Raw genomic sequence first — 26,224 nt, forward strand, 5'->3', positions numbered from 1 at the left:
TTAGGGGCGTGAAACAACCACTATATGCCAAGATCGCACCACTGCACTCCAGCATGGGTGACCGCTGGGGAATCTGGGCAGAACAAAGTGGCAATGGCTTGTCTCTGCTCCACAGTGGCTGGTGCCTCAGTTGAGAAGACTTCAAGATGGGACATAAGTTGAGGTGGGAGCCTAGAACCATCTGCAGGCACCTTCACTCTTGGACAGAAGTCAACTGGGGAACCGACACGTGGCTGTTTGATGTGGTTTGTCTGTGTAGTTTGCACAGCATTGTGGCCTCAGGGGAGGTGGATTCTGTATCTAGTGGCTCAGGACACAAGGTGGAACCTGCATCACTTTTTCTAGTCTTGCCTCAGAAGTCTTGTCCTGTCCCCTCTACTGCATTATATTGGCGACACGCACATCACAAGCAGGGCCAGAGTCCAGCCCTGGGTGAAAGGAGTGCTCAGGCCACGTGGTGGAGGAGCACGCAGGATGGCATGGGGCCATCTTTAGAAAACACGGTCCAATCCACTCAGCTATTTCTCCATCTAGATGAATGTAACTAGGAGTAAAACATTTAAAATAAATTATGTCTGTGTAGAAAAACGTGCCTTTTCGGAAAACAAGGGCGGTAGCCCTGGGACCTCCTCAGACGAGGAGATCTCCTGCAGAGGCTGAGCAGGAAAGCACAAGGGGTTGACCTGGGGTTAAGAAGTGAGTCTGGGCCGGGCGCGGTGGCTCAAGCCTGTAATCCCAGCACTTTGGGAGGCCGAGGCGGGTGGATCACGAGGTCGAGAGATCGAGACCATCCTGGTCAACATTGTGAAACCCCGTCTCTATTAATACAAAAAAAAAAATTAGCTGGGCACGGTGGCGCGTGCCTGTAATCCCAGCTACTCAGGAGGCTGAGGCAGGAGAATTGCCTGAACCCAGGAGGCGGAGGTTGCGGTGAGCCGAGATCGCGCCATTGCACTCCAGCCTGGGTAACAAGAGCGAGACTCCGTCTCAAAAAAAAAAAAAAAAAAAAAAAAAAAAAAAAAAAAAGAAGTGAGTCTGGGCTGGGCACAGTGGCCCACGCCCGTATAATCCCAGCACTTTGGGAGCCCAAGGTAGGCAGGGGAGTTCGAGACCAGCCTGACCAAAATGGTGAAACCCCGTCTCTACTAAAAGTACACAAATTAGCTGTGTGTGGGGATCCACATCTGTAGGCCTAGCTACTCAGGAGACTGAGGCAAGAGAATCTCTTGAACCCACGAGGCGGAGGCAGCAGTGAGCCGAGACCGCACCATTGCACTCCAGCCTGGGCGACAGAGAGAGAGTCTGTTTCAAAAAAATAAAATAAAAATAAAAAGAAGTGAGTCTGCAAGTGAGCCCTAGGAAAGCCTGTGACAGCCAGACACTGCGTGCACCATCTTACTGCTACATGCACTGGGGCCAGATGGAAAGTTTCTCATAATCTTCCAAAACTACTTTCTTGAGCTCATCCACGTGATCCGAAGACACCTGCACGGTCTCCCTAATAGCCTTGATGTCCTGAGTGATGGATTCAGGCTTTCTTGGCAAAGTTAAAACACATCTCATCTCATTTCAGCTTGGCAAAGCCACCATACAATTTGGGGGGTTTCTTTGGCCGAAGGCCTACTGATGTGATCATGAGGGCTTTAACTTAAAATTCAAGGAAATGGAGAAAATACAAATATAAAACCGGGAAATTGAATGGAAATAATACCTAATCCTATTACTTCAGATAGATTTCTACTAGTGCTGAGAGGCTGGAAGGACAAATTTATTTACTTTTTTAATATGAGATAATAAAGCTCGGCACCATCTCGTGTCTTTCTCCCTCCCTCCTGTCCTGCTTCCCGTAAACACTCTCTTCCCAGAATCTCTCTTTCTTGTAGGGAAGCAGGATTCAAGGAAAATGATACTTAGAATCCGATTTGTTAAGAAATCACACCCCTGTCTCACACCTTTGTAAACACATTATTCAGATTCCTCTGAAAGAAGAATTTGAAGAGCCTTCTAAATGTTGGAAACTGAGTGCAGTAACCAGAATAAGATGTAACCTAACCAGAAAGAGTGAGCCTCATAACTGACCATGCCTATGCTAACCTAAGTAACAGGGAGAGGCTCCCTGATAGAAATCGATATTTATTCTGGAATAGGGCATTGCAATGGGAACAAGTGTGCCATAGTAAACAATGTGGGCACTCAGAAAGATAAAGGAAGTCAAAGGTCTTTAAAGGAAAAACGAGGACACTTACATAACTGTTTTGAGATCATTATCCTTGGCTGTGAGCACCAGTAAAAAGGGTGGCACCAGGCCAGCATTGGATAGGGAGTCACTGGGCAGATGTCCTCGTGGAAGTTATTTTTTTGCATAAGGCTGTCAGGGTTGTGATTTTTGCAGAGTCATTTGGAAAAGATTTTGTTATCAGGCATTTATGCATGAGAGCTCTGTCTTTGTAGCCTTCCCCAGCTCTATTTGTCAAGGTTTAAAAACTTTTCTTCAACGCAAGTGACTCCATCTTGATTCTGACAACTTTCCCACCTATGACAACTCAGCCTGCCCTAGCTGCAGAAAAGGAGCACAGGCCATCCGTTAGACAAGGCTTAAAACCAAGGTCAGACATCTTGGGAACCAGCAGAGCGGGGTAGAATAAAAGGGGCATTAGAGAGAGCAGACAAACTACCCTGCAGTACCTAACGCTGCGGGATGGGGCACAGGTGACCAGCGTTACTGGGCGTCCCATCCCCTCCTCCCAAGCTTCAGGCAAGACTTCAACATGCTTAAGAAATATCTGGCCACCGTAGAAGGGAAACCGTCTTAGTCACGGGAGAATAGAAAGGACAAAGCTGTCAGAATAGCTCTCCAAGATAATACGCATTTACCCTAAAACAAAGATAGTCCACCAGCGTCACCTGGTGGACAAATATATCATCACTCCTTTAGGACATGCCTGGTCTCCAGGCTCTCTTCCCGCAAGCAGGACCCAGAACCCTAGGGGGATCCTTCAGGAGTACTGGAATCACCTTACCGTGCATCCTCCCTAAGGCTTTGGTGATGTCCTGAATAGAAAGTCTCAGTTGCATCAGGGCTTGGAGCAGGGCCTCCTGGCTGGGCTGCAAGATGGCATTCATGGCCTGAACAAGAGCCTGGGGATAAGATTCATGCGCACAACTTATTAGCACTCCCTTAAAGTCCATGCAGGCAGAGGAAGCCTTGTGCTGTGGGAACCCAGGGGAGGACTGGACAGTTTGTCAGAGCTTTGTGGGAGCACCCTAAGCTAGATCCACTGTGGGGTCGGCCTGACAGCCAGTAGCTCCCTGGGTACCTCCCAGACGGACCCCTAGGTAAGTGTTCCTGGAATTTCAGCTGGCCGTTACTTCTTGTACCTCCCAAGGGCCTGAGTTCTATTATTCTACTGTTTTCTTCTCTCAGACTTGTCACATATTATGATCAGTTCTTCTGCATCTTCAACTACCTTGCTCCGAAGCTGTCTCATATAAAGTCAGGTTAATACGGTCTGGCTCTGTGTCCCCACTCAAATCTCATCTTGGATTGTAATCCCCACATGTTGAGGGAGGGTCCTGGTGGGAGGTGATTGGATTATGGGGGCAGGTTCTTCCATGCTGTTCTCATGATACCAGGGAGGGTTCTCACAAGATCTGTTGGTTTAAAAGTGTTTGGTGGTTCCTTCCTTTGCTCTATCTCTCTCTCTCTCTCCCTCTCTCCTGTTGTCTTGCTGAGAGATCCTTGCTTCCCCTTCGCTTTCCTCTATAGCTGTAAGTTTCCTGGGGCCTCCCTGGCCATGCAGAACTGTGAGTCAATTAAACCTCTTTCCTTTATAAATTACCGAGTCTCAGGTAGTATGTTTATAGCAGTGTGAAAATGGTCTAATACACAGATTCTACAGAGCCCCCAGCTTTAGAACCCCCTCTCCTGGGAAGCCTTCCGGGAGTCTCTACTTTATCTGAACTACACTTGGAAGGCCGATATTTGATTCTGTGTCTTTCAATGGGCTAGACACATGGTTGAGAACTAAAGTAAGCATGGAGTTTAAGTATGAGAGGAAAAGCAAGTGCTGTAATAATCATGCCAGCAATGGGTCATCCCATTGAGGACACAGTAGGGGCTCAATGCTTATCAAGGGATGTAGGGTTGGCTCACACCTGTAATGCAAGCACTTTGGGAGGCTGAGATGGGCAGAACACAAGGTCAGTAGTTCGAGGCCTAACCAACATGGTGAAACCTCATCTCCACTAAAAATAAAAAAATTAGCTGGGCGTGGTGGCACATGCCTGTAATCCCAGCTACTCAGGAGGCTGAGGCAGGAGAATCGCTTGAACCCAGGAGGTGGAGTTTGAGGTGAGCCGAGATCACGCCACTGCACTCCAGCCTGGGTGACAGAATGAGACTCCACCTCAGGAAAAAAAAAAAAAAAGGAAGGTAGTAAGGGAAGGCAGAAATCTAACTGAAATATTTTTAGGCAAGGCATTAACATCTCCTATAGCACTGTAGCTGACCACAGGCTGCACCACTGTCTTTTGTCTTCTATCCAGCCTTCCTGGTACCTGTCTGACTCCTGAAGAAATTCCGGTTTGAGGCCGGGCGCGGTGGCTCACGCCTGTAATCCACGTTAAATCATCGTGATCCACAGCATCTGTCATGAACTTCTGTCAGGGCTGGGACAATGTCTGTCTTCTTTGATCCAATTTTCCATTGCCCAGAACAATGCCTGTTCATTGAATGGACATAAGGTCTATTCCAAGTTTTATAGGAATTGAGAAACGGGAGCGAATATGGTGACCTAGAACTTAGATCTCTTCTCTCAGACTTGAACTAAGCAGGACAGGGTCTATGTTCATTTGTAGTGAGAAATCCAAAGCTCAAACTCATTTAAAAGGAAAAGGTGCTATCAAGTGAGAAGATACCTTTATCCCAGGCACTGCTGCTTTCTCCACCAAAACAGTCACCAGTATAAAACCATGCAGGCTCTCTCCCCCAGGAAATGAGATGATGGTTTCCAGGTTCCTTGGGAAGGAGAGGATCACGTGGTTAGAGGTGTGAAGACTGTACGGTGAATACTCACTGCCCAGAGGTCCCTGCTGAATTAGATAACTGCAATTATTTAATTACTGCACAACTGCTTCCTCTCCATTAGACATCCCTGAGGATGAGCATCTACCTTCAGCAACATTCAGGGAGGAAAGAGAACAGATGAGTTCAATCTCATGTTCACTTGACAGGCAGCCTCCCAGTGTCTACCATGGCCCTGATGGTCCTGGACCATCCCCGCAGTGGAGTAACTGGCTAAATGAGAAGTTCCTAGTAAGAGATGTAGCTGATTCTCCACAGAGCCAGTTCTATGGCCCATCATGTCATTCCTAACAAAAGCTAGAGTCTTGGAGCTAGAGACCCAGGCAACAGCTAAGTCCATGCTTTTTTTTTTTTTTTTTTTTTTTTTGAGACGAAGTTTCACTCTTCTTGCCCAGGCTGGAGTGCAGTGGCCCGATCTCGGTTCACTGCAACCTCTACCTCCTGGGTTCAAGCAATTCTCCTGCCTCAGCCTCCCGAGTAGCTGGGACTACAGGCGTGAGCCACCATGTCCAGCTAATTTTTGTATTTTTAGTAGAGACGGGATTTCATCATGTTGACCAGGATGGTCTCTATCTCGACCTCGTGATCCACCCGTCTCGGCCTCCCAAAGTGCTGGGATTATAGGCGTGAGTCACCGCGCCCGGCCTGTTTTTTTGTTTTTGTTTGTTTGTTTGTTTGTTTGTTTGTTTGTTTGTTTACAGGTATGAAACCACAGCCCAGAGAAACAGAGTAGCTTCCCCAGGGTCATATAGCCAATCACAGGACCAGGCTGGAAAGAGTTTCACAACTAGGCCAGTGCTGCTTCTAATCCATATAAATGTATATTAGTTCGTTCTCACACTGCTATAGCAACTACCTGAGACCGGGTAATTTATAAAGAAACGAGGTGTAATTGACTCAGAGATCCTTAGGCTTAATGGAAAGCATGGTTAGGAGACCTCAGGAAACTTTCAGTCATGGATGAAGGAGAAGTAAGCATCTTACATGGTGGCAGGAGGTGGGGGGAAGTGTCACACTTTTTTTTTTTTTTTTTTGCGACAGAGTCTCGCTGTGTCACCAGGTGCCAGGCTGGAGTGCAGTGGTGCTATCGCAGCTCACTGCAACCTCCGCCTTGCGGGTTCAAGCAATTCTCCTGCCTCAGCCTCCGGAGTAGCTGGGACTACAGGCGTGAGCCACCATGCCCAGCTAATTTTTTTGTATTTTTAGTAGAGACGGGGTTTCACCACGTTGGGCAGGATGGTCTCGATCTCCTGACCTTGTGCCGAAGAATTAAGATTTTAGGTTTTGTAGCTATTTTAATCCATTTAAATGACAGCAGGTCATTTAGAAATGATTCCTCTGTAACAGCTTTTCAGATCCCACTCGATTGTACAGCATTGGGTTTAGAGATAGATAGATAGATAGATACATAGATAGATACATAGATAGATGATAGATAGATAGACAGAGCTTGCTTGGCTCTGTGTCCCCACCCATATCTCATGTCAAATTTGAGATTTGTGATCCACCCTCTTCAGCCTCCCAAAGTGCTGGGATTACAGGCGTGAGCCACCGCGCCTGGCCGAGTCTCATACTTTTGTCATCAGATGTTGTGAGAACTGGCCGGGCGCAGTGGCTTATGCCTATAATCTCAGCACTTTGAGAGGCCAAGGTGGGTGGATCAGCTGAGGTCAGGAGTTCGAGTTCAGCCTGGCTAACATGGTGGAATCCCGTCTCTACTAAAAATACAAAAATTAGCTGTGTGGCCGGGTGCGGTGGCTCACGCCTGTAATCCCAGCACTTTGGAAGGCTGAGGCGGGTGGATCACAAGGTCAAGAGATCGAGACCATCCTGGCCAACACGGTGAAGCCCCGTCTCTACTAAAAACACAAAAATTAGCAGGGCATTTGGCACGCGCCTGTAGTCCCAGCTACTCGGGAAGCTGAGGCGGAAGAATCGTTTGAACCCGGGAGGCGGAGGTTACAGTGAGCTGAGACTGTGCCACTGTGCTCCAGCTTGGCAACAGAGCAAGACTCCGTCTAAAAAAAAAAAAAAAATTAGCTGGGTGTGGTGGGTCACGCCTGTAGTCCCACCTACGTGGGAGACTGAGGCAGGAGAGTCGCTTGAACCCCAGAGGCAGATGTTGCGCCCCGAGATTGTGCCACTACACTCCAGCCTGGCTGATAGAGACTCCATTGGAAAAAAAAAAAAAGAGAGAGAGAGAAGAAGATCTTGTGAGAACTCACTCACTATCATGAAAACAGCACTGGGGAAATCCACGCCCATGATCCTGTCATCTCCCACCAGGTCCGTCTCCTGACATGTGGGGATTAAATTTGACATGAGATATGGGTGGGGACACAGAGCCAAGCAAGCTCTGTCTATCTATCTATCATCTATCTATGTATCTATCTATGTATCTATCTATCTATCTATCTCTAAACCCAATGCTGTACATTCGAGTGGGATCTGAAAAGCTGTTACAGAGGAATCATTTCTAAATGACCTGCTGTCATTTAAATGGATTAAAATAGCTACAAAACCTAAAATCTTAATTCTTCGGATCAAATTTGCCCTTCACATTTTAAGAATGAGACAAAGATGAAAAACAAACAATTTCAAACCAAAACAAACCAAGACAAAGTCAAGACTTACATTGTTCCAGCAGCGACATTAGCTTGGGAAATGATATATTCACCTTCTAACACTCAACTGCCCAGTTTTTCTACTGGACACTCTTGTTTGATGGGTTTGATGATGGAAGAGGCAACATTGGATCAGAGGCTATTTTTGTTTGCCAGGAGAAGCGGAGCCTAAGGGTGTGTGGACCAGACCTGCCCCATGAGCTCCAGTCTATGTAATAACAAGGTATTGCAAAGGGATTCTTCTGTTGCCAGGGAAACCACTACCATCAATCTGGCCTCCCACAGAAGTTATCGTGAGATGAGAAATATTTTTTCCAAACCATTAAACTTCAGCTGGGCGCAGTGGCTCATGCCTGTAATCCCAGCACTTTGGGAGGCTGAGGTGGGTGGATCACCTGAGGCCGGGAGATCAAGACCAGCCTGGCCAACGTAGTGAAACCCTGTCTCTACTAAAAATACAAAAATTAGCCAGGCATGGTGGTGGGCACCTGTAATCCTGGCTACTCAGGAGGCTGAGGCAGGAGAATTGCTTGAACCCAGAGGCAGAGGTTATAGTGAGCCGAGAACACGCCACTGCACTCCAACTTGGGCAACATAATAAGATTAAGTCTCAAAAAAAAAATGTTAAACTTTAAACAGCCACTGAAATTTGGTAACATTTTCATTTTGTGTTGTTTACATTGCATGTTACTTGTTTTATTATGTACAGACTGGAAAATACAGTAAAAAAAAAAAAAATCCCCAATCCATACAAGGAAGAGGCAGCCACTGTTAATTTTTAGACTATAAATTTTAGGCACATTTCCTTCTAGCATATTTTTTATGCATTTATGTAGTTGATATTGTACTTTACATGTAATTTACCATGCCTTCTTCTTTGTTTTATTGTAAGATTTTAAAGCTGACCTGGATTCTAAAGTGAGTAAAGGATTTCTGAGAACTTACCCAATTTCCAGGAAGCTAGCCCAATTTCAGTTATCGGTAACCACAAAGAGAAAAAAAGAAATAAAAAGCAATTCAGTTTGTAAACGAGATGTATTAATAACTTCTAGGGTCACATGTCTGCAGGCACGCACACTTGTGTTCAAGGCGCTGCAGACACACACACATCCACACAATGAATTCCGCAGGCTGTGGCTGGACTATGGGATGCTGTATGATAAAGGGTGAGCAACATCTCCACTCACATTTCAGCCCCACAATATATGGCCTGTGGCCATCTCAATAAATTATTAGGCTGGGTGCAGTGGCTTATGCCTGTAATCCCAGCACTTTGGGAGGCCGAGGCGGGCAGATGATGAGGTCAAGAGTTCGAGAGCAGCCTGGTCAACACGATGAAACCCTGTCTCTACTAAAAATACAAAAATTAGTCGAGGGTGATGGTGGGTGCCTGTAATCCCAGCTACTCGGGAGGCTGAGGCAGGAGAATTGCTTGAATCCAGGAGGCGGAGGTTGCAGTGAGCTGAGATCATGCCACTGCACTCCAGCCTGGGTAGCAGAGCAAGACTCCGTCTTAGAGAAATTAATTAAATAATTAATTAATTCACTCCTCTTACATTTTTGTATTTACCACAAACCCACATTTTGTTCTAGCTAGTCGATTCCTACTCAACTTTTAAGATTTGCCTTACATCAAGCTCTGCCCCCTCACCAAGAATTTTGCTCATTTGTGAAGCCTGTATTGACGTCATTTCTCTGAAATTCTAAAGGACATACTGTTTGAGCCACTCTTTGACATTTGTCATGAGTGTCTTGTTATTTAACCCACATGGGGAGTACTTTGCTTCTATTTCTTTTATTTCTTCATAGCACTTAGCTCTGTGCTAGGCATATTAAAAGGCTTCAAAAGATGATTAACAAGCAGAATAACTGGTGAGACCCAGAACTGTGTCTGCATCTCTGGAATTAAACTACCCCTTCGCTGTCACTTCCTAGAAAACTATTAATAGTTTTTTTGTTGTTGTTCTTTTATTTTTGTTTTGTTTGTTTGTTTTTGAGACAGGGTCTCACTCTGTCACCCAGGCTGGAGTGCAGTGGTGAAATCTCAGCTCACTGCCACCTCCGCCTCCCAGGTTCAAGTGATTCTCCTGCCTCAGCCTCCCAAGTAGCTGGGATTGCAGGCACCCACCACCACACCTGGCTAATGTAGAGAGAAGGTTTGGCCTTGTTGGCCAGGGTGGTCTTGAACTCTTAACCTCATGTGATCCCCCCCACCTGGGCCTCCCAAAGTGCTGGGATTGCAGGTGTGAGTCACTGCGTCCACCTGTTGTTGCACTTCTGACTACCATTCTAGCATAGTCATTTTCTCATTTTCCCTTCAACCTTTTCTTATTCTGTCTTTCTCTTTGAATAATAAATCCAGCTTATTCAATATGAAATACCTTGAACAGAATAAGTTATGCACATATATTTATCATTTTTTCCATCCAAATTCTTACCCAGATTCAGCAGCTTTCAGTGGTCACCCATTTTGTTACTAAAGCAGAATGAATCAAAGATTACAATTCATAATTGCAGAAATCATAAACCTCCTGGGCTCAGAGCTCCTGAGAGAGATGAGATGGCCCAAGCTCACTTCTTCCAATGGAACACATTTTTTTTTTTTTTTTTTTTTTTTTTGAGACAGAGTTTTGCTCTCATCACCCAGGCTGGAGTGCAATGGCACAGTCTCACTCACTGCAACCTCTGCCTCCTGGATTCAAGCAATTTTCCTGCCTCAGCTGCACAAGTAGCTGGGATTACAGGTTCCTGCCACCACACCCAGCTTTTTTTTTTTTAGTTTTAGTAGAGATGGGGTTTCTCCATGTTGGCCAGGTTGGCCTTGAACTCCCGACCTCAGGTGATCTACCTGCTTTGGCATCCCAAAGTGCTGAGATTACAGTCGTGAGCCACTGTGCCTGGTCGAGGCACATAAATTACTCCTAAAATCTAGGCTGTCTACTAAATATGTAACCCTTTTAAGTGGATTCTCATCATCTCCTCTGGCAAGACCATGGCTGAGGAAGTTCTTCCTCATATTCAACCTCCATGAATCTTCAGCTGCTGTAATTAGCCACAAAAGAAAGTGCTGTCTCTTTCATTTGGCTGAGAAAAGGAAGCTGAAAGGAAAATTTAACATTTTCCATCATCTGTCCAATTCTGACTGTTTATTGAATTTCTTGTTTGTTAAAAACTCATGCTATTCCTTCTACAGACAAATGCTCTTATTCCCAGACCAACTGTCAAAGGAATGATGTAAGTTTGGTGGAATAGATGGAATTGTTAATCAAATTCTCAATCCAGCACACCCGGAGCATCTGCTCTGAATTCTTCAATAGTCATTCACTTCTGGTCACTATATAATGATCACTTATCAAAACCACTGGTTCTAATCTAATATGAATGGAGGGCATCTTAGGGAATAAACAGTTTGAAGAGAAAGAACAAATAAAATCTGATTTTGCAGGAGCTTGAAGGTCAGGTTGAGAAATTGACACGTGGTATGGAAATAAACAAGACAAAATGATCTGAGCCAATGTGGTCAGAGTGCATTGAGAGGAAACTTCCAGAACCTGTGACTTTTGAATTTTTGGTCCAGCTCAACCCTTCTTTGGAACCATAAAGCAGATTATAAACATGAATATCCCTAATTATAAAAATGCCTGGGCATTTCCTGTGGGAAAAGTTAAAGTCACGAGACTGCCTCTGGTGGAGTTTCTGTCTGGGGAAATTCAAAGGATTCTCTTCCTTCCTTACCCATCTGGATCTCTTTTGGTCCAGTTCGTCAGCACCAAGTCTGAGTGGACCAGGATAGGAGGGAGCCCCAAGTTCCTGGAGACCTCGACAAGCGGAAGGGCAAGATTCCTTGGTAGAACCTTTCAGATATAAATCCGGACAATTAGCATAGTCTAGAAAGATTGCAGCAGAGGAAATAAACGTAGTTGCCTTTTATTCTATTCCAGCAATCCTGTGGTACAGAAATGACCTGGGAACCAAGCTTGAATTACTTGAGTGATGCACATTTATACGCCACACACATATCTTTCTGTTAATGAAAAGTGGAAATACTGCTTATACTTGTGTACATGGTGAAATATATGTAAAAATTACAATGTTGGACCACACACATACACATAGAATATAAAATAGCCTCTGCAAACTGATTGTGCAAAGAAAGGCATTACCAAAAAAATTAAATGGAAACTGGGGCCCAAAAAGATTATCAATAGAAAAATTATTGATAGATAGATAAGTAGGTAGGTGGATAGAAATACATATATATATATATAGAGAGAGAGAGAGAGAGAGAGACATAGATACATAGAAGATGATAGATCGATAGATGATAGATGGTAGAGATGATAGATAGGTAGATTGATAGATAGATGACAGACAGATGTATTGATTGATTGACTGATACAGATGTACAGCTAGATGTAGAAACCTCTTTGTGCACCGGGTATGAGCCAGGGGAGACCCCAGCGCCCTAGAGAAGCATGAGGATAGAGTGCCTCAGCCTGTGGAGAAACTGACTCTGTCTCTCACTTTATAAGTCAAACCAGTAACACCTTCAAGTAAACCCCTCAGGACAGACCCCCTTTACCCTTTTTTTATCCGAGGGACCCTCCAAAGCACTTTATCAGCCTCAAGTCCAGAAATGCTGCTTGGGGGTCTCTATGGGAGTAAGGGCTGAACGAGTCTAGATTCAAACCCCATCCCTGCGCCCCCTCTTCCATCTCCATTTTCATTTCTCCTTAAGATAAAATTTCCATTAAGGATGCTCTGCTTTTGCCTTCTTGTTTCCCTTGAAATGTTAGATTTGGGACAGAATTGTTTCATGGGTGGAAAACAACAAAGAGCTTTAAAGCGTTTTGCAATGTGAACCTTGGGTAAACTTTCCTCAGAAGGCACTGGAAAACCAAGTACTTTCTGAGCTTAAAAGTCAAGGGAGGAGAAACAGGAAGTGAAAGGTGATCCGAGGCAGGGTGGTGGATGAGGAGCCTCGCTGGTCCCCTGGAACTACCAGGACACAACTGGGAGCTGGAGGCTTCTCCCCCCACCATCGCTCTTCTCTCCCCTAGACCCCAATTTAGGATAATGGTCTGGGGAGGGGATGGTATAAAGAGAACCCACTGGGTTGTGCCTAGACTTCAAACTTTTCAGCATCAGACACACTGTTTTAAAAATGAGACATACTGGTCAGGCGCTGTGGCTCATGCCTGTAATCCCAGCACTTTGGGAGGCTGAGGTGGGTGGATTACCTGAGGTCAGTAGTTCGAGACCACCCTGGCCAACATGGTGAAACCCTGTCTCTACTAAAAATACAAAAAAATTAGCCGGGTGTGGTAGCAGTTAGCAGTTGCCTGTAATAATCCCCACTACTCAGGAGGCTGAGGCAGGAGAATTTCTCTTGGAACCGGGAGGTAGAGGTTGCAGTGAGCTGAGATCACACCACGGCTACTGTACTCCAGCCTGGGCAACAAGAACAAAACTCTGTCTCAAAAAAAAAAAAAAAAAATGAGATGCACTGACAAATAACAAGGCTGAAGTGACTCTACGCTTTCCTCTTCCCTGAGTCTCATGTGTTTCCCTGAGAAACAAAAGGTAAGATCAGTCAGGCAAATACAATGGGCGCGGGCTGCTCTCTTCACCGTGGAGTTATAGGACAAGGGTAACTCCCTGATTTCTGGGAAAGGCATGTTTTTAGAAATGAAGAGGAATAGTAACTGACACTGTGGGTGGAGACTGTAAAAAGTTATACAACGATTCAAAGGAGATTTAGATGAATTATTAAAAGACTGACTAGGCCGGGCACGGTGGCTCACGCCTATAATCCCAGCACTTTGGGAGGCCGAGATGGGTGGATCACGAGGTCAAGAGGTCGAGACCATCCTGGTCAACATGGTGAAAACACGTCTCTACTAAAAATACAAAAATTAGCTGGGCATGGTGGCGCGTGCCTGTAATCCCAGCTACTCGGGAGGCTGAGGCAGGAGAATTGCTTGAACCCAGGAGGCAGAGGTTGCGGTGAGCCTGGATCACGCCATTGCACTCTAGCCTGGGTAACAAGAGCGAAACTCCATCTCAAAAAAAGAAAAAAAGAAAAGAAAAGAAAAGAAAAGAAAGGAATATCTGCAAAACACAAAGATATCCCTGTATGATTGGCTGGATAGAAAGCAGCATGAAAAAAAAATAAAGATGAGTGTTGTAAATATCAATGTGGCCTCTGGGGAAAGAAGGCTGCACTAGGAAAATGAGAAGATCTGAGTGCTGACCTTGGTTTTTCCACTAATTTGCTATCTGACCTTGCTTAAGGAATTCAGTGCCTGTGGTTTTCAGTTGCAAAACGGGCCGGTAGAGCTCCATTTATTTCACAGGATTAGGAAGTGCAACCTAGATAATTTATATACATAATAGTACAAGATGCTGTAAGGTTTCAATGAATTCTCAGAGTCTGTCTTCAGGCCCGGCATGGTGACTCATGCCTATAATCCCAGCACTTTGGGAGGCAAAGGCAGGAGGATTGCTTGGGGCCCGGAGTTTAAGACCAGACTGGGCAAAAGAGCAAGACCCTCATCTCTGCAAAAAATTTCTAACAATTAGCTGGGTGTGGCAGTATGTGCTGGTAGCCCCAACTTCTCAGGAGGCTGAGGTGGGAGGATTGCTTGAACCTGCAAGGAGTTGAGGCTGTAATGAGTTGTGATTGCACCACTGTACTCCAGCCTGGGCAACATGGTGCGACTCTGTTTTAAAGCAAAAAAGCAATCTACCTTCAAATACAGCTCTTCAAACATTCTTGGGAGAGGGTGCCAAAAAAAAAAAAATTCAAAAGCTTATAAAAGGAAGAAATAGCTATCAGTTTAAAAAGCAAATTATCTTCTTAGTCTGAAAAAGAAAAAAATCCTTCATCTAAATAGGCCCTCAGGCAGGGCGCAGTGGCTTATGCCTGTAATCCCAGCACTCTGGGAGGCCGAGGCAGGTGGATTACCCAAAGTTAAGAGTTCTAGACCAGCTTAGGCAACATGGTGAGACCTGTCTCTACTAAAAATATAAAAATTAGCCAGGCATGGTGGTAGGTGTCTGTAGTCCCAGCTACCAGAGACTGAGGCAGGAGAATTGCTTGAACCGGGAGGGGAAGTTGCAGTGAGTCAGGATCACCCCACTACACTCCAGCCTGATAGAGTGAGACTGTCCCAAAATAAAATAAATAATAAATAATAATCATAAAATAAATGGGCCCTTCACCCTTGCTTCAACTGATGCCCATCAAGAAGAAGAAAGCACCCATTTTCCAGGAAAACAGCATAGCACCTAGCAGAGCGCCCGTTATTCGAGGTGCAGCCAACCTGCCAGGTAACAGGAGGAGCCGCTCTCTGGCCCTCACCTTTGCAGGCTGCTCCTCTCCTTCCTGCCACACATACCCCATGGTGAGGAAGCTCAGGACCAGGTGGGCCAGGCGCTGCTCCCGGTGACCCTTCAGGAACTGGCAGCTCAGCAGGGGCATCTGTTTGTGGAGGTCCAAATACCGTCAGAGGAGGGATGGGAACGGGGACAGGGGAGGGAGCGGGGACCGGGGACCTGGGATGTGAAGGGGCCTTTAGGTGCAAGGCAATGGGTTATATTTTAATGAAGGAACGAGGAGCCCGCACACACACCCATTTATCCCCAGACCCAGGACCCTGCAGTATGGGAGGTGGTCCACACGACTTGGCTCAGGAAGTATCTAACCACCCACCCAAGCCCACAGCTTGTCCCCATGACTGTGCCAGCCTCCCATCTCCATTCCGAAGCCCCTGCTTGGCTGGAATGTTGTAAGATGCTTAACTCGCAGAACTGAGCGAACTTTTTTCCCAGGTGTCTTGCGTGGCAACTTTTACGAGCCTGTTTTATCCAAACACTGTGGCCTGCTTGCCATCGCTGACCCTGCGACAGCCCTGTGCGGTGGGTGCCCGTCTCTCCATCAGACCGGAGCAGAACACAACCCCTGACCTTTTAGAAACAGAGTTTTGCCCTATTGCCCAGGCTGGAGTGCAGTAGAGCAATCATAGCTCAGTGCAGCGTTGAACACCTGGGCTCAAGCAATCCTCCTGCCTCAGCCTCCTGAGTACCTGGGACTACAGGCATGTGCCACTGCATCTGGCTAATTTTAAAATTGTTTGTGGGGATGGGGGTCTCACTATGTTGCCCAGGCTAGTCTCAAACCCAAACTTCTCAGCTGGAGCAATCCTCTCGCCTTGGCCTCCCACTGTGCTCGGCTTACAGGCGTGAGTCATTTTGCCCGGCCTTGAGATGTTGCTTTTTAACAGGAACCAGGTAAGCATTAAAACAGCAGTTTTTTATTAAGTACATTTTAAATTTATTGACAATCTCTTGGGCAAAATCAGATCTTTCACTGTTTTCCCAGGACTGAGTGAACTTATTTCCTAGGTGTCTTGCATGGCAACTTTTACAAGCCTGTCTTATCCAAACACCAGATATTTTACTGTTTTCATTAGCATTTTTGGTTTATTCTTGAGACTAAGCATTTTTTTACCTTATTGATTTCATAGAATACATTTTGTATTATGGATCTTAATCTTTAATACATATGTTCTAAAATTTTTTCAGTTTGTTGTTTAATAATTTATTTTGAACATTATATAATTATTTTTATTATCGCTAGACCCATTGGAAAGATATACTATTAGAAAATTATTAACACTTTTCTCACAAATGAATAAAAAATATTGATGACATTTTATTCCTAAGTCAATTTGTTCTGAATTGTAAATGACTTTGAGGACATGAGCACAAAATTATTTGTCTCTGATGACTGGTGTATTAAAAGTCTATGAATTAGTAGAAATAATATTGAACTCAAACCAGAAATACTAATTTGTGGGTTTCCATCATAATAGAAAGGTACTCTACCTTGAATGCTTTTCTTAATGCTACTCAACTAATATTTTGAAAGTCTCTGACCTCAGTGTGGGAGGGCCGGATATGTGATTTTCCCTCTTAAAACAAAAATGCAGTTTGAGGAGCATCTCAGAACCGTCATGAACATTTCTTTAGAAACTGCAACGTGATTCAGGGAAATATGTTTGCATTATTTTCTGCTGAATATTTTGTATTTCTAATAGGAATAACTTCCTGTTAGAAGTTATTCATGAATTTATATACTATGAACATAAATTAACACATGTAATGCCTATTAACAGCCTAAAGAGTATACATAAACAAACACTTATTTACTCATCACTCAGCTTAAGAAATAGAACTTGACCAAAATTTTTGCAACCCTCTGTGTACCTCTCATTCATTGTAATATCCTGCTTACTCCTCAAGGGTATCTATTTGCTGAATTGTGTATTCATTATTTTCTTGCTATTTATATATTCTTCAAAATTCACATACATATGATCGCTGAACAATATATTATTGAACAGGCACGGTGGCTCACAGCTGTAATTCCAGCATTTTGGGAGGCTGAGGCGGGCAGATCACATGAGGTCAGAAGTTCGAGACCAACCTGACCAACATGGTGAAATCCCATCTCCACAAAAATACAAAGATTAGCCAGGTGTGGTGGCTCCCAGCTACTCGAGAGGCTGAGGCAGGGGAATAGATTGAACCTGGGAGGTGGAGATTGCAGTGAGCCGGAATGGTACCACTGCACTCCAGCCTGGGAGACAGAGCAAGACTCCATCTCAAAATGTATTTATTATTTAGTTTGAATGCTTTTGAAGTTAACATAATAGAATCATACTGAATACAGGATATCCTATAATTTCCTCTTCTCATCAACATTATGGCTTTGACCTTCATCATTACTGGATACATCAGCAGTTCATTTATTTTCACATTTTTTTTTGCTATGAAAAATAACACTTTCATACCTTTCAGGGTACACATGCCTAGGAAGCTCTAAGGTATTTACATACACAAGAAGGGAGGTATTTTTCTGTTGGGTTTTTTTTTTTTTTTTTTTTGAGAGAGAGTCTTGCTCTATTGCCCAGGCTGGAGTGCAGTGGTGTGATCTGGGTTCACTGCAACCTCCACCTCCCAGGTTCAAGAGATTCTCTTGCCTCAGCCTCCCGAGTAGCTGGGACTACAGCGGCATGCCACCACACCCAGCTAATTTTGTATTTTTAATAAAGACCGGATTTCTCAACCTTAGGTGGGTCTCGAACTCCCAATCTAAGATGATCAGCCCACCTCGGCCTCCCAAAATGCTGGGATTACAGGCATGAGCCACGGCACCTGGCCAAGAAGGGGGTTCTTAATTAATAGGATGTATATTTTCAACGTTGCCAGATAATGACAAGTAGTTTTTGAGAGAGGTTGCACTCACCCACAGTGAATAAAAGACTCAGGTGTTTTATATGTTGCCAATCCCTGCTTATGCCAGGCTTTTAAGCAATTTTAGTTGTAAGGTTATAATATATTATCCCATTATGCTTTCCATTTTCATTTTCTCTATTAGTAATGATAGTTTGCATTTTTCAGATGATATATTGGGAATTTATGCTTTCTATTCCACAAAATGTCTATTAATGTCTGTCAAACATTGTTTTTTATTTAGTTGTTTTTCCAATCAATTTATAGGATTTCATATATTCAGGATACAAAGCTTCTTTCCACTTATATGTGTGACAAGGTCTTCTCTCAGTTTGTGACTTTTAGCCTGTTTTGATGAGCAGAGGTCCTGTTTTAAGGATATCGAGTATATCATAAAAATATGACAATTTTACGCCGTATTAGAAAAATCTTTTGTTTTTTAAACAGAGTCTGGTTCTGTCATCCAGGCTGGAGTGCAGTGGCACAATCTCAGCTCACTGCAACCTCTGCCTCCCAGGTTCAAGTGATTCTCCTGCCTCAACCATCCGAGTAGCTGAGATTACAGGCTTGAGCCACCACACCCAGATAATTTCGTGTATTTTTAGTAGAGATGGAGTTTCGCCATGTTGGCCAGGCTGGTCAAAATCACCTCGGCCTCCCTAAATGCTGGGATTACAGGCATGAGCCACCGTGCCTGGCCCAAGAAAATTCTTCCTTCATGCCAGTACATAAAGATACCCTTTTACATGTTCTTCCAACAGATGAAACATTTTTGATTTTTACATTTAAGTTTGTATCCATCTTGAATGAATTTATTTTTGTTTGTGGTGAAAAGACCAGACCCAGTTAATCATTTTGCTACATGCAAACTCTTTGTATGAATTGCCACTCACGCTATTATCATCATGTTCCCAACGTTTCGCCCCTGTCATGTGTTCAGTATGTATTCCGTACACACATGGGCCTGTATGTAGGTCCTCTATTAAGTTTTTGGTTCCATTGGCTATTGCTGCCCTGATGCCATCTGGTTACAATTTCTATGGTTTTATAATATATTATGATAACTGATAGGACAAATCTTACTTTGCTATTGAATATATATTATTTTTCTGCTTCATTTGTTTTATAATCCAGCATAGCACACCAATACAAACATTATTTTGGCCAGGTGCGGTGGCTCACGCCTGTAATCCCAGCGCTTTGGGAAGCTGAGGTGGGTGGATCACTTGAGGTCAGGAGTCCAAGACCAGCCTGGACTTGGAAACCCAGTCTCTACCAAAAATACAAAAAAATTAGCTGGGTGTTGTGGCATGCACCTGTAATCCCAGCTACTCGGGAGACTGAGGCAAAATAGGTGCTTGACCCTGGGAGGCAGAGGTTTCAGTGAGCTGAAATTGTGCTACTGCGCTCTAGCCTAGGAGACAGAGCAAGACTCTGTCTCAAAAAAAAAAAAAAAATTTTTTTTACTTTTACAATTCTCACTCCACTACATCCCAAATCCCAAGTTTTGTTAAAAAGAAATATGGGGGCCGGGCGCGGTGGTTCACGCCTGTAATCCCAGCACTTTGGGAGGTCGAGGCAGGTGGATCACGAGGTCAAGAGATCGAGACCATCCTGGTCAACGTGGTGAAACCCCGTCTCTACTAAAAATACAAAAAATTAGCTGGGCACGGTGGCGCGTGCCTGTAATCCCAGCTACTCAGGAGGCTGAGGCAGGAGAATTGCCTGAACCCAGGAGGCGGAGGTTGCGGTGAGCCGAGATCGCGCCATTGCACTCCAGCCTGGGTAACAAGAGCGAAACTCTGTCTCAAAAAAAAAAAAGAAAGAAAGAAATATGGAGTTTATCTGTATCATTTTAACACAACTGGGTCACAAGAATATGTACCTACACACAATGCTTGCACAAATTATTTTAGAAATTATTTTCTTATTTCACATTATCAATGATTAGAATGACCATAAAATTTTCTAATTTCATTATTTCACAATGTTTCTTACATACTCACACTTTCCTTTCCTGAGTGCTTGATTCTAATTTGTATTCACTTTATTGAAATAATTCCTAAGCAACTGAGACAAAATGCTCGAATGACATATTTTCTTATTTCTTGGTTTGACGGATATCGTGTCTTTTTATACTCACAAATGAACGATACAATTCTGGGTTCTAATTTTTTTTTTTTTTTTTTTGCTAAAACTTTACAAATATTTCTTACTTGTCTTTTTAAATAAACTAATGTTATGAACACGTGTATATTTAATTTTTACTTTGAGTCACACTCCAGTGCTACTTGATGTATTTTCGTCTCAAATTGTTCCAGCCTGGCTTTGGTGGCTGTCTCCGTTCAGCTCCTGTGTCCCACTTGACTTCTACTCGACCTTTTCTGAGCACCCCCACTTCCTAGTGATACAAGATGTTCTAGTGTCATTTTGTATTTTCCCTACCTGAGGGTTATTATCAGCTATTTCTTCAAGAAGACCAGGTTCCTGTTATTGGAAAAGGGTATTTATCTGGACGGTGGGTTTGCTCATTGCTACTGGGATGTCACTAATTCTAGATCCTTGCAGTGGATAGATCTAGGAAGTGTGTGTGTGTGTGTGTGTGTGTGTGTGTCTACATACATATAACTCATTATATAGGCATATGTAAGTAGTATGACACATTCTCATGGATTTATAAATATTAAACAAAACATGACTTCATACTGATGTCTCCAATTCTAATCCAGTAGCCCCTGTTAATTCTAGCTTTCCCTCCTACCCCTTGCTAATCTATAATTTCCCTCACTCACAGTGAAACACCATTCACCATCCATTTTCTTATTGTTCAACCCAAGTAGATATAGGCGTACCTTGGAGATATTCAGGGCTCATTTCCAGATCACCACAATAAAGTGACTATCCCAATAAAGCAAATCACACACACTTCTTGTCTTTCCAGTGCATATAAAAGTTATCTTCCAGTGCATATAAAGTGTGCAATAGCATTATGCCTAGAAAAACAATGTACATTACAAAGTACTTTATACCTTAATTATAAAGTACTTTACTGCTAAAATATGCTAATGATCATCTGAGCCATCAGTGAGTCAAAATTTCTTTGCTGGTGGAGAGCCTTGCTTTGATGCTGATGGCTACTTACTGTTCAAGATGTTGGTTGCTGAAGATTGGGGTGGCTGAGGCAATTTGTTACGGAAATGACAGGGCAGTTGGCCACATCAATTGACTCTTTCACAAAAGACTTTTGTGAAATATGTTTGCTAGCATTTTTTCCCCAGGAGAACTTTTTTTTTTTTTTTTTTTTTTTTTTTGAAATGGAGTCTTGCTCTATTACCCAGGCTGGAATGCAGTGGTGAAATCCTGACTCACTGCAAACTCTGCCTCCCCGGTTCAAGCAATTCTCCTGCCTCAGTTTACCGAGTAGCTGGGATTACAGGTGCCTACCACCATGCTCAGCTAATTTTTGTATTTTTAGTACAAACAGAGTTTCACCGTGTTGGCCAGGCTGGTCTCAAACTCGACCTCAAATGATCTGCCCGCCTCAGCCTCCCAAAGTGCTGGGATTATAGACGTGAGCCACCGCACTCGGCCCCCAGTAAAACTTCTTTTAAAATTGCAGTTAATCAGCCTGGCTCCATGGCTCACACATGTAATCCCAGCTCTTTGGGAGTTTGAGGCGGGCAGATCATGAGGTCAGGAGTTCAAGACCAGCCTGGCCAACATGGTGAAACCCTGTCACTACAAAAAATACAAAAAATTAGCCAGGGGTGGTGGCAGGTGCCTGTAATCCCAGCAACTCTGGAGTGTGAGGCAGGAGAATTGCTTGATCCCAGGAGGTGGAGGTTGCAGTGAGCTGAGATCATACCATTGCACTCCAGCCTGGGTGACAGAGCAAGACTCTGTTTCAAAAAGAAAAAAAAGTGCTGCTGCTTTGTCAACTATGTTTATGCAACACTCTAAATTTTTATTTTATCATTTCAACAATGTTCAACAACATTTCAACAGCAGTTCAAACAGTATTTTCACCCGGAGTAAATTCTGTGTTGTGAAACTACTTTCTTTGCTTCATAAGAAGCAATTTATCTCTTAAAGTTCAATCATGAGGCCAGGCATGGTGGCTCATGCCTGTAATCCCAGCACTTTGGGAGGCCAAGTTGGGCAGATCAACTGAGGCCAGGAGTTCAAGACTAGCCTGGCCAACATGGCGAAACCCCATCTGTACTAAAAATATAAAAAATTACCTGGGCATGGTGGTGGGCACCTGTAATCCCAGCTACTCAGGAGGCTGAGGCAGGAGAATTGCTTGAACCCAGGAAGTAGAGGTTGCAGTGAACCGAGATCGGGCCACTGCACTCCAGCCTGGGCAACAAGAGTGAAACTCTGTCTCAAAAAAATAAAAAAATTAAAAAGTTAAATCATGAGATTGCAGCAACTCAGTTACAAAATCAGGCTCCACTTCTAATTCTAGTTCTCTTACTATTTCCACCACATCTGCAGTGACTTCCTCCGCTGATGTCTTGAACCCCTCAAACATCCATGAGGGTTGAAATTAACTTCTTGCAAACTCCTGTTAATGTTTTTATTTTGACCTCCTCCATGAATCACGAATGTTTTTAATGGTATCTAGAAGAGTGAATTCTTTCCAGAAGATTTCCATTTGACTTTGCCCAGATTCTTCAGAGGAATCACTATCTGTGGCAGGAATAGCTTTACAAAGAATAGTTCTTAAATAATAAGACTTGAGAGCCAAAATGACTCCTTGATCCACAGGTTGCAGAATAAATGTGTTAGCAGGCATGAAAATAATATTTATTTCCTGGTACATCTCCATCAGACCTCTTGGGTGACCAGAGCCATTATTATTGAGTAGTAATATTTTGAAAGGAATCTTTTTTTGAGCAGTATGTTGCAATAGTGAGCTTAAAATATTCAGTAAAGCATTCTGTAAATAGATATGCTACCATCCAGGCTTTATTGTTCCCTTTATAAAGCACAGGCAGAGTAGATTTAGCATAACTGGTAAGGGCCCTAGGGTTTTGGGAATGGTAAATGAGCATTGGCTTGAACTTAAAGTCACCAGCTGCATTAGCCCCTAACCAGAGAGTCAGCCTGTCCTTTCAAACTAGGCATTGACTTCTTCTTAACTATGAAAGTCCTGGATAGAATCTTCTTCCAATAAAAGATGGTTTTGTCTGCATTTAATACGTTCTTAAATGTAGCCACTGGCCAGGCATGGTGGCTCATGCCTGTAACCCCAGCACTTTGGGAGGCTGAGGTGGGTGGATCACCCAAGGTCAGGAGTTTAAGACCAGCCTGGCCAATATGGTGAAACTCCATCTTCACAAAAAATACAAAAATTAGTCAGGCATTGTGACAGGCATCTGTAATCCCAGCTACTTGGGAGGCTGAAGCAGGAGAATTGCTTGAACCTGGGAGGTAGAGGTTGCAGTGAGCCAAGATTCCACCACTGCACTCCAGCCTGGGTAACAGGGCAAGACTCCATCTCTAAATAATAAATAAAGTAAGTGTAGCCACCTTCATCTATGATCTTAGCTGGATCTTCTGGACAATTAGCTGCAGCTTTTCCACCAGCACTGCTGCTTCACCGTGCACTTTTATGTTGTGGAGATGGCTTCCTTCCTTGCACCGCATGAATCAACCTCTGCTGGCTTAAAACTTTTCTTTCTGCAGCTTCTTCACCTCTCTCAGACTTTGTAGAATGGAAGAGAGTTTGGGCCTTGTTTGAGTTAGGCTTCGGTCTTAAGGAATGCTGTGGTTGCTTTGATCCATCCAAAACACTGAAACTTCCTTTACATCAGCAATAAGGCTCTTTTGCTTTCTTATCATTCGTATGTTCACTGGAGTAGCACTTTTAATTTTCTTCAAAAGCTTTTCCTTTGCACTCCCAGCTTGTCTGTTTCGAAAAAGAGGCCCAGCTTTAAGCCTATCTGGTTTTGACATGACTTTCTCACCAAGCTTAATCATTTCTAGCTTTAGATTGTTAAAGTGAGAGACATGCAACTCCTTTCACTTGAACACTTAGAAGCCAGTGTAGGATTATTAATCGGCCTAATTTCAATATCATTATGTCTCAGGAAGTCAGGAGGCCTGAGGAGGGGGAGAGAGATGGGGCAACGGCGGGTCAGTGGAGCAGTCAGAACACATACATTTATCAATTAAGTTTCAGGACTTACAGAGGCACAGTTTGTGGCACCTTCAAAACAATTAAGATAGTAACATTGAAGATCACTGATCACAGATGACTGTAACAGATGTAATAGTAAAGAAAAGTTTTAAATATTGTTAGAACTATCAAAATATGACACACAGATGAAAAATGAGCGCATGCTGTTGGAAAAATGGGGTTGACAAACTCATTTGATGCAAGGTTGCCACGAATCTTCAGTTTGTAAAAATTGAAATATCTGCTGGCCAGGTGTGGTGGCTCACACCTGTAATCCCAGCACTTTGGGAGGCCGAGGCGAGTGGCTCACAAGGTCAGGAGTTCGAGACCAGCCTGGTCAACATGGTGAAACCCTGTCTCTACTAAAAATACAAAAAAAAAAAAAAAATCAGCCAAGTGTGGTGGCACCCACCTGTAATCCCTTCTACTCGGGAAGCTGAGGCAGGAGAGTCACTTGAACCCAGGAAGCGGAGGTTGCAGTGAGCCAAGTTCACACCATGGCACTCCGCCTGGGTGACAGACAGCAAGACTCTGTCTCAAAAAAAAAAAAAAAAAAAAGAAAAGAAAAGAAAGAAATATCTGCAAAACGCAAAGATATCCCTGTATGTAAAGCAGTTTCAGAATTGTTTACTTGTACCCCATGAAAAACTGGTTTACCAACTAGAATATAGTGATGATGTAAGTTTCATTTACCATTAGCCTTACAGATTCTAGTCACAACACTGTTTTGGAGTAATTTAAGTCCATTCCTTTCTCTACTCCCCAATCTCTTCGTTGAGGTTATATCGTGCATTTGTAGTACTTTTTTTTCCCCACTTTTTAAAATTTTACTTTAAGTTCTGGGATACATGTGTAGAATGTGCAGGCTTGTTATATATGTATACATGTGCCATGGTGGTTTGCTGTACCTGTCAACCTGTCATCTAGATTTAAAGCCCCACATGCATTATTAGGTATTTGTCCTAATGCTCTCCCTCCCCTTGCTCCCCACCCCCAAACAGCCCCGGTGTGTGATGTTCCCCTCTCTGTGTCCATGTGTTCTCATTATTCAACTCCCACTTATGAGTAAGAACATGGGGTGTTTGGTTTTCTGTTCCTGTGCTAGTTTGCTGACAGTCTAGTTAGTTTTATTTGTCAGAGTCTGCATTCCATCCTGGTATTCTCCCAATATTCTGATTTATTTTTTAAAATTTGCATACATGAAAGTTCATTCTTTATGACATACAATTCTATGGGTTTTTCAATGCATAGAGTCATATATCCATCACCTGAGTACCATACAAAACAGTTCCATCATGCTAACCAGTCCCCTATATATTAGTTTTGCAGTCAACTACCCACTCCTTGCCTGTCTCTGGTAACAGTTAATCTATTTTTAATCCTTCTAGTTTTGCCTTTTCCAGAAAGTCATACGAAAAGAATCATACAATATAGGACTGACATCTTTCATTTAGGTAAATGTATTTAAGGTTTATCCCTGTCATTGCACAAATTAATTGCTCAATCATTTGTATCCCTGAATACTATTCCACTATCTATTCCACAGTTTTCAATTACTATAATTTGGTTTGTTCATTCCCTTGTTGAGGGATATTGTGTTTTCTTCAAGTTTTTTTTTTTTTTTTGGTGATTATGAATAAAGCTGTTATAAACATTCACATATGGATTTGTTTTCTGTGAACATAAATTTTCCATTTACTTAAATAAATACTTAGGAATGCTGTTGCTGAGTTGTATGGTAAATCTATGTTTCATTTTATAAGAATCTGCCAAGCTGGTTTCCAAACTGGCAGTATCATTTTGCATTTCCACCAGCAATGAATGAAAGTCTCTATTGCTACACATCCTCTCCAGCATTTGATATGGCAGATTAAAAAAAAATTTTAGCCATACAAAATAGGTATGAAATTGTCTTTTAGGCTGCGCATGGCAGCTCACACCTGTAATCCCAGCACTTTGGGAGGCCGAGGCAGGCGGATCACCTGAGGTCAGGAGTTTGAGACAAGCCTAGCCAACATGGTGAAACCCCGTCTC

General features: G+C 43.4%; 1 protein-coding gene across 5 annotated transcripts in view; it reads right to left on the reverse strand.

The window, feature by feature from the left end:
* Window positions 1-26,224, reverse strand: part of IDO2 (indoleamine 2,3-dioxygenase 2) — a 59,809-nt gene that overhangs the window by 17,460 nt on the left and 16,125 nt on the right. Inside the window, exons 3-7 of one of the 5 annotated variants that reach the window (XM_064368836.1) lie at window positions 15,071-15,190; window positions 11,443-11,561; window positions 8,653-8,667; window positions 4,918-5,017; window positions 3,021-3,138 (exon numbers count right to left, since the gene is read on the reverse strand). In XM_064368836.1, coding sequence (XP_064224906.1) covers window positions 3,021-3,138; window positions 4,918-5,017; window positions 8,653-8,667; window positions 11,443-11,561; window positions 15,071-15,190 — 472 coding nt within the window. Of the gene's footprint in view, window positions 1-3,020; window positions 3,139-4,917; window positions 5,018-7,312; window positions 7,379-8,652; window positions 8,668-11,442; window positions 11,562-15,070; window positions 15,191-26,224 lie in introns of all 5 variants that reach the window. The other 4 variants (XM_064368838.1, XM_064368839.1, XM_064368837.1 and 1 more) reach the window with 4 other exon arrangements.

Source organism: Aotus nancymaae, unplaced genomic scaffold (assembly GCF_030222135.1).
Source record: "Aotus nancymaae isolate 86718 unplaced genomic scaffold, 86718_ANA_hifiasm-v0.15.2.pri h1tg000079l, whole genome shotgun sequence".
NCBI classification, from domain to species: domain Eukaryota; kingdom Metazoa; phylum Chordata; class Mammalia; order Primates; family Aotidae; genus Aotus; species Aotus nancymaae.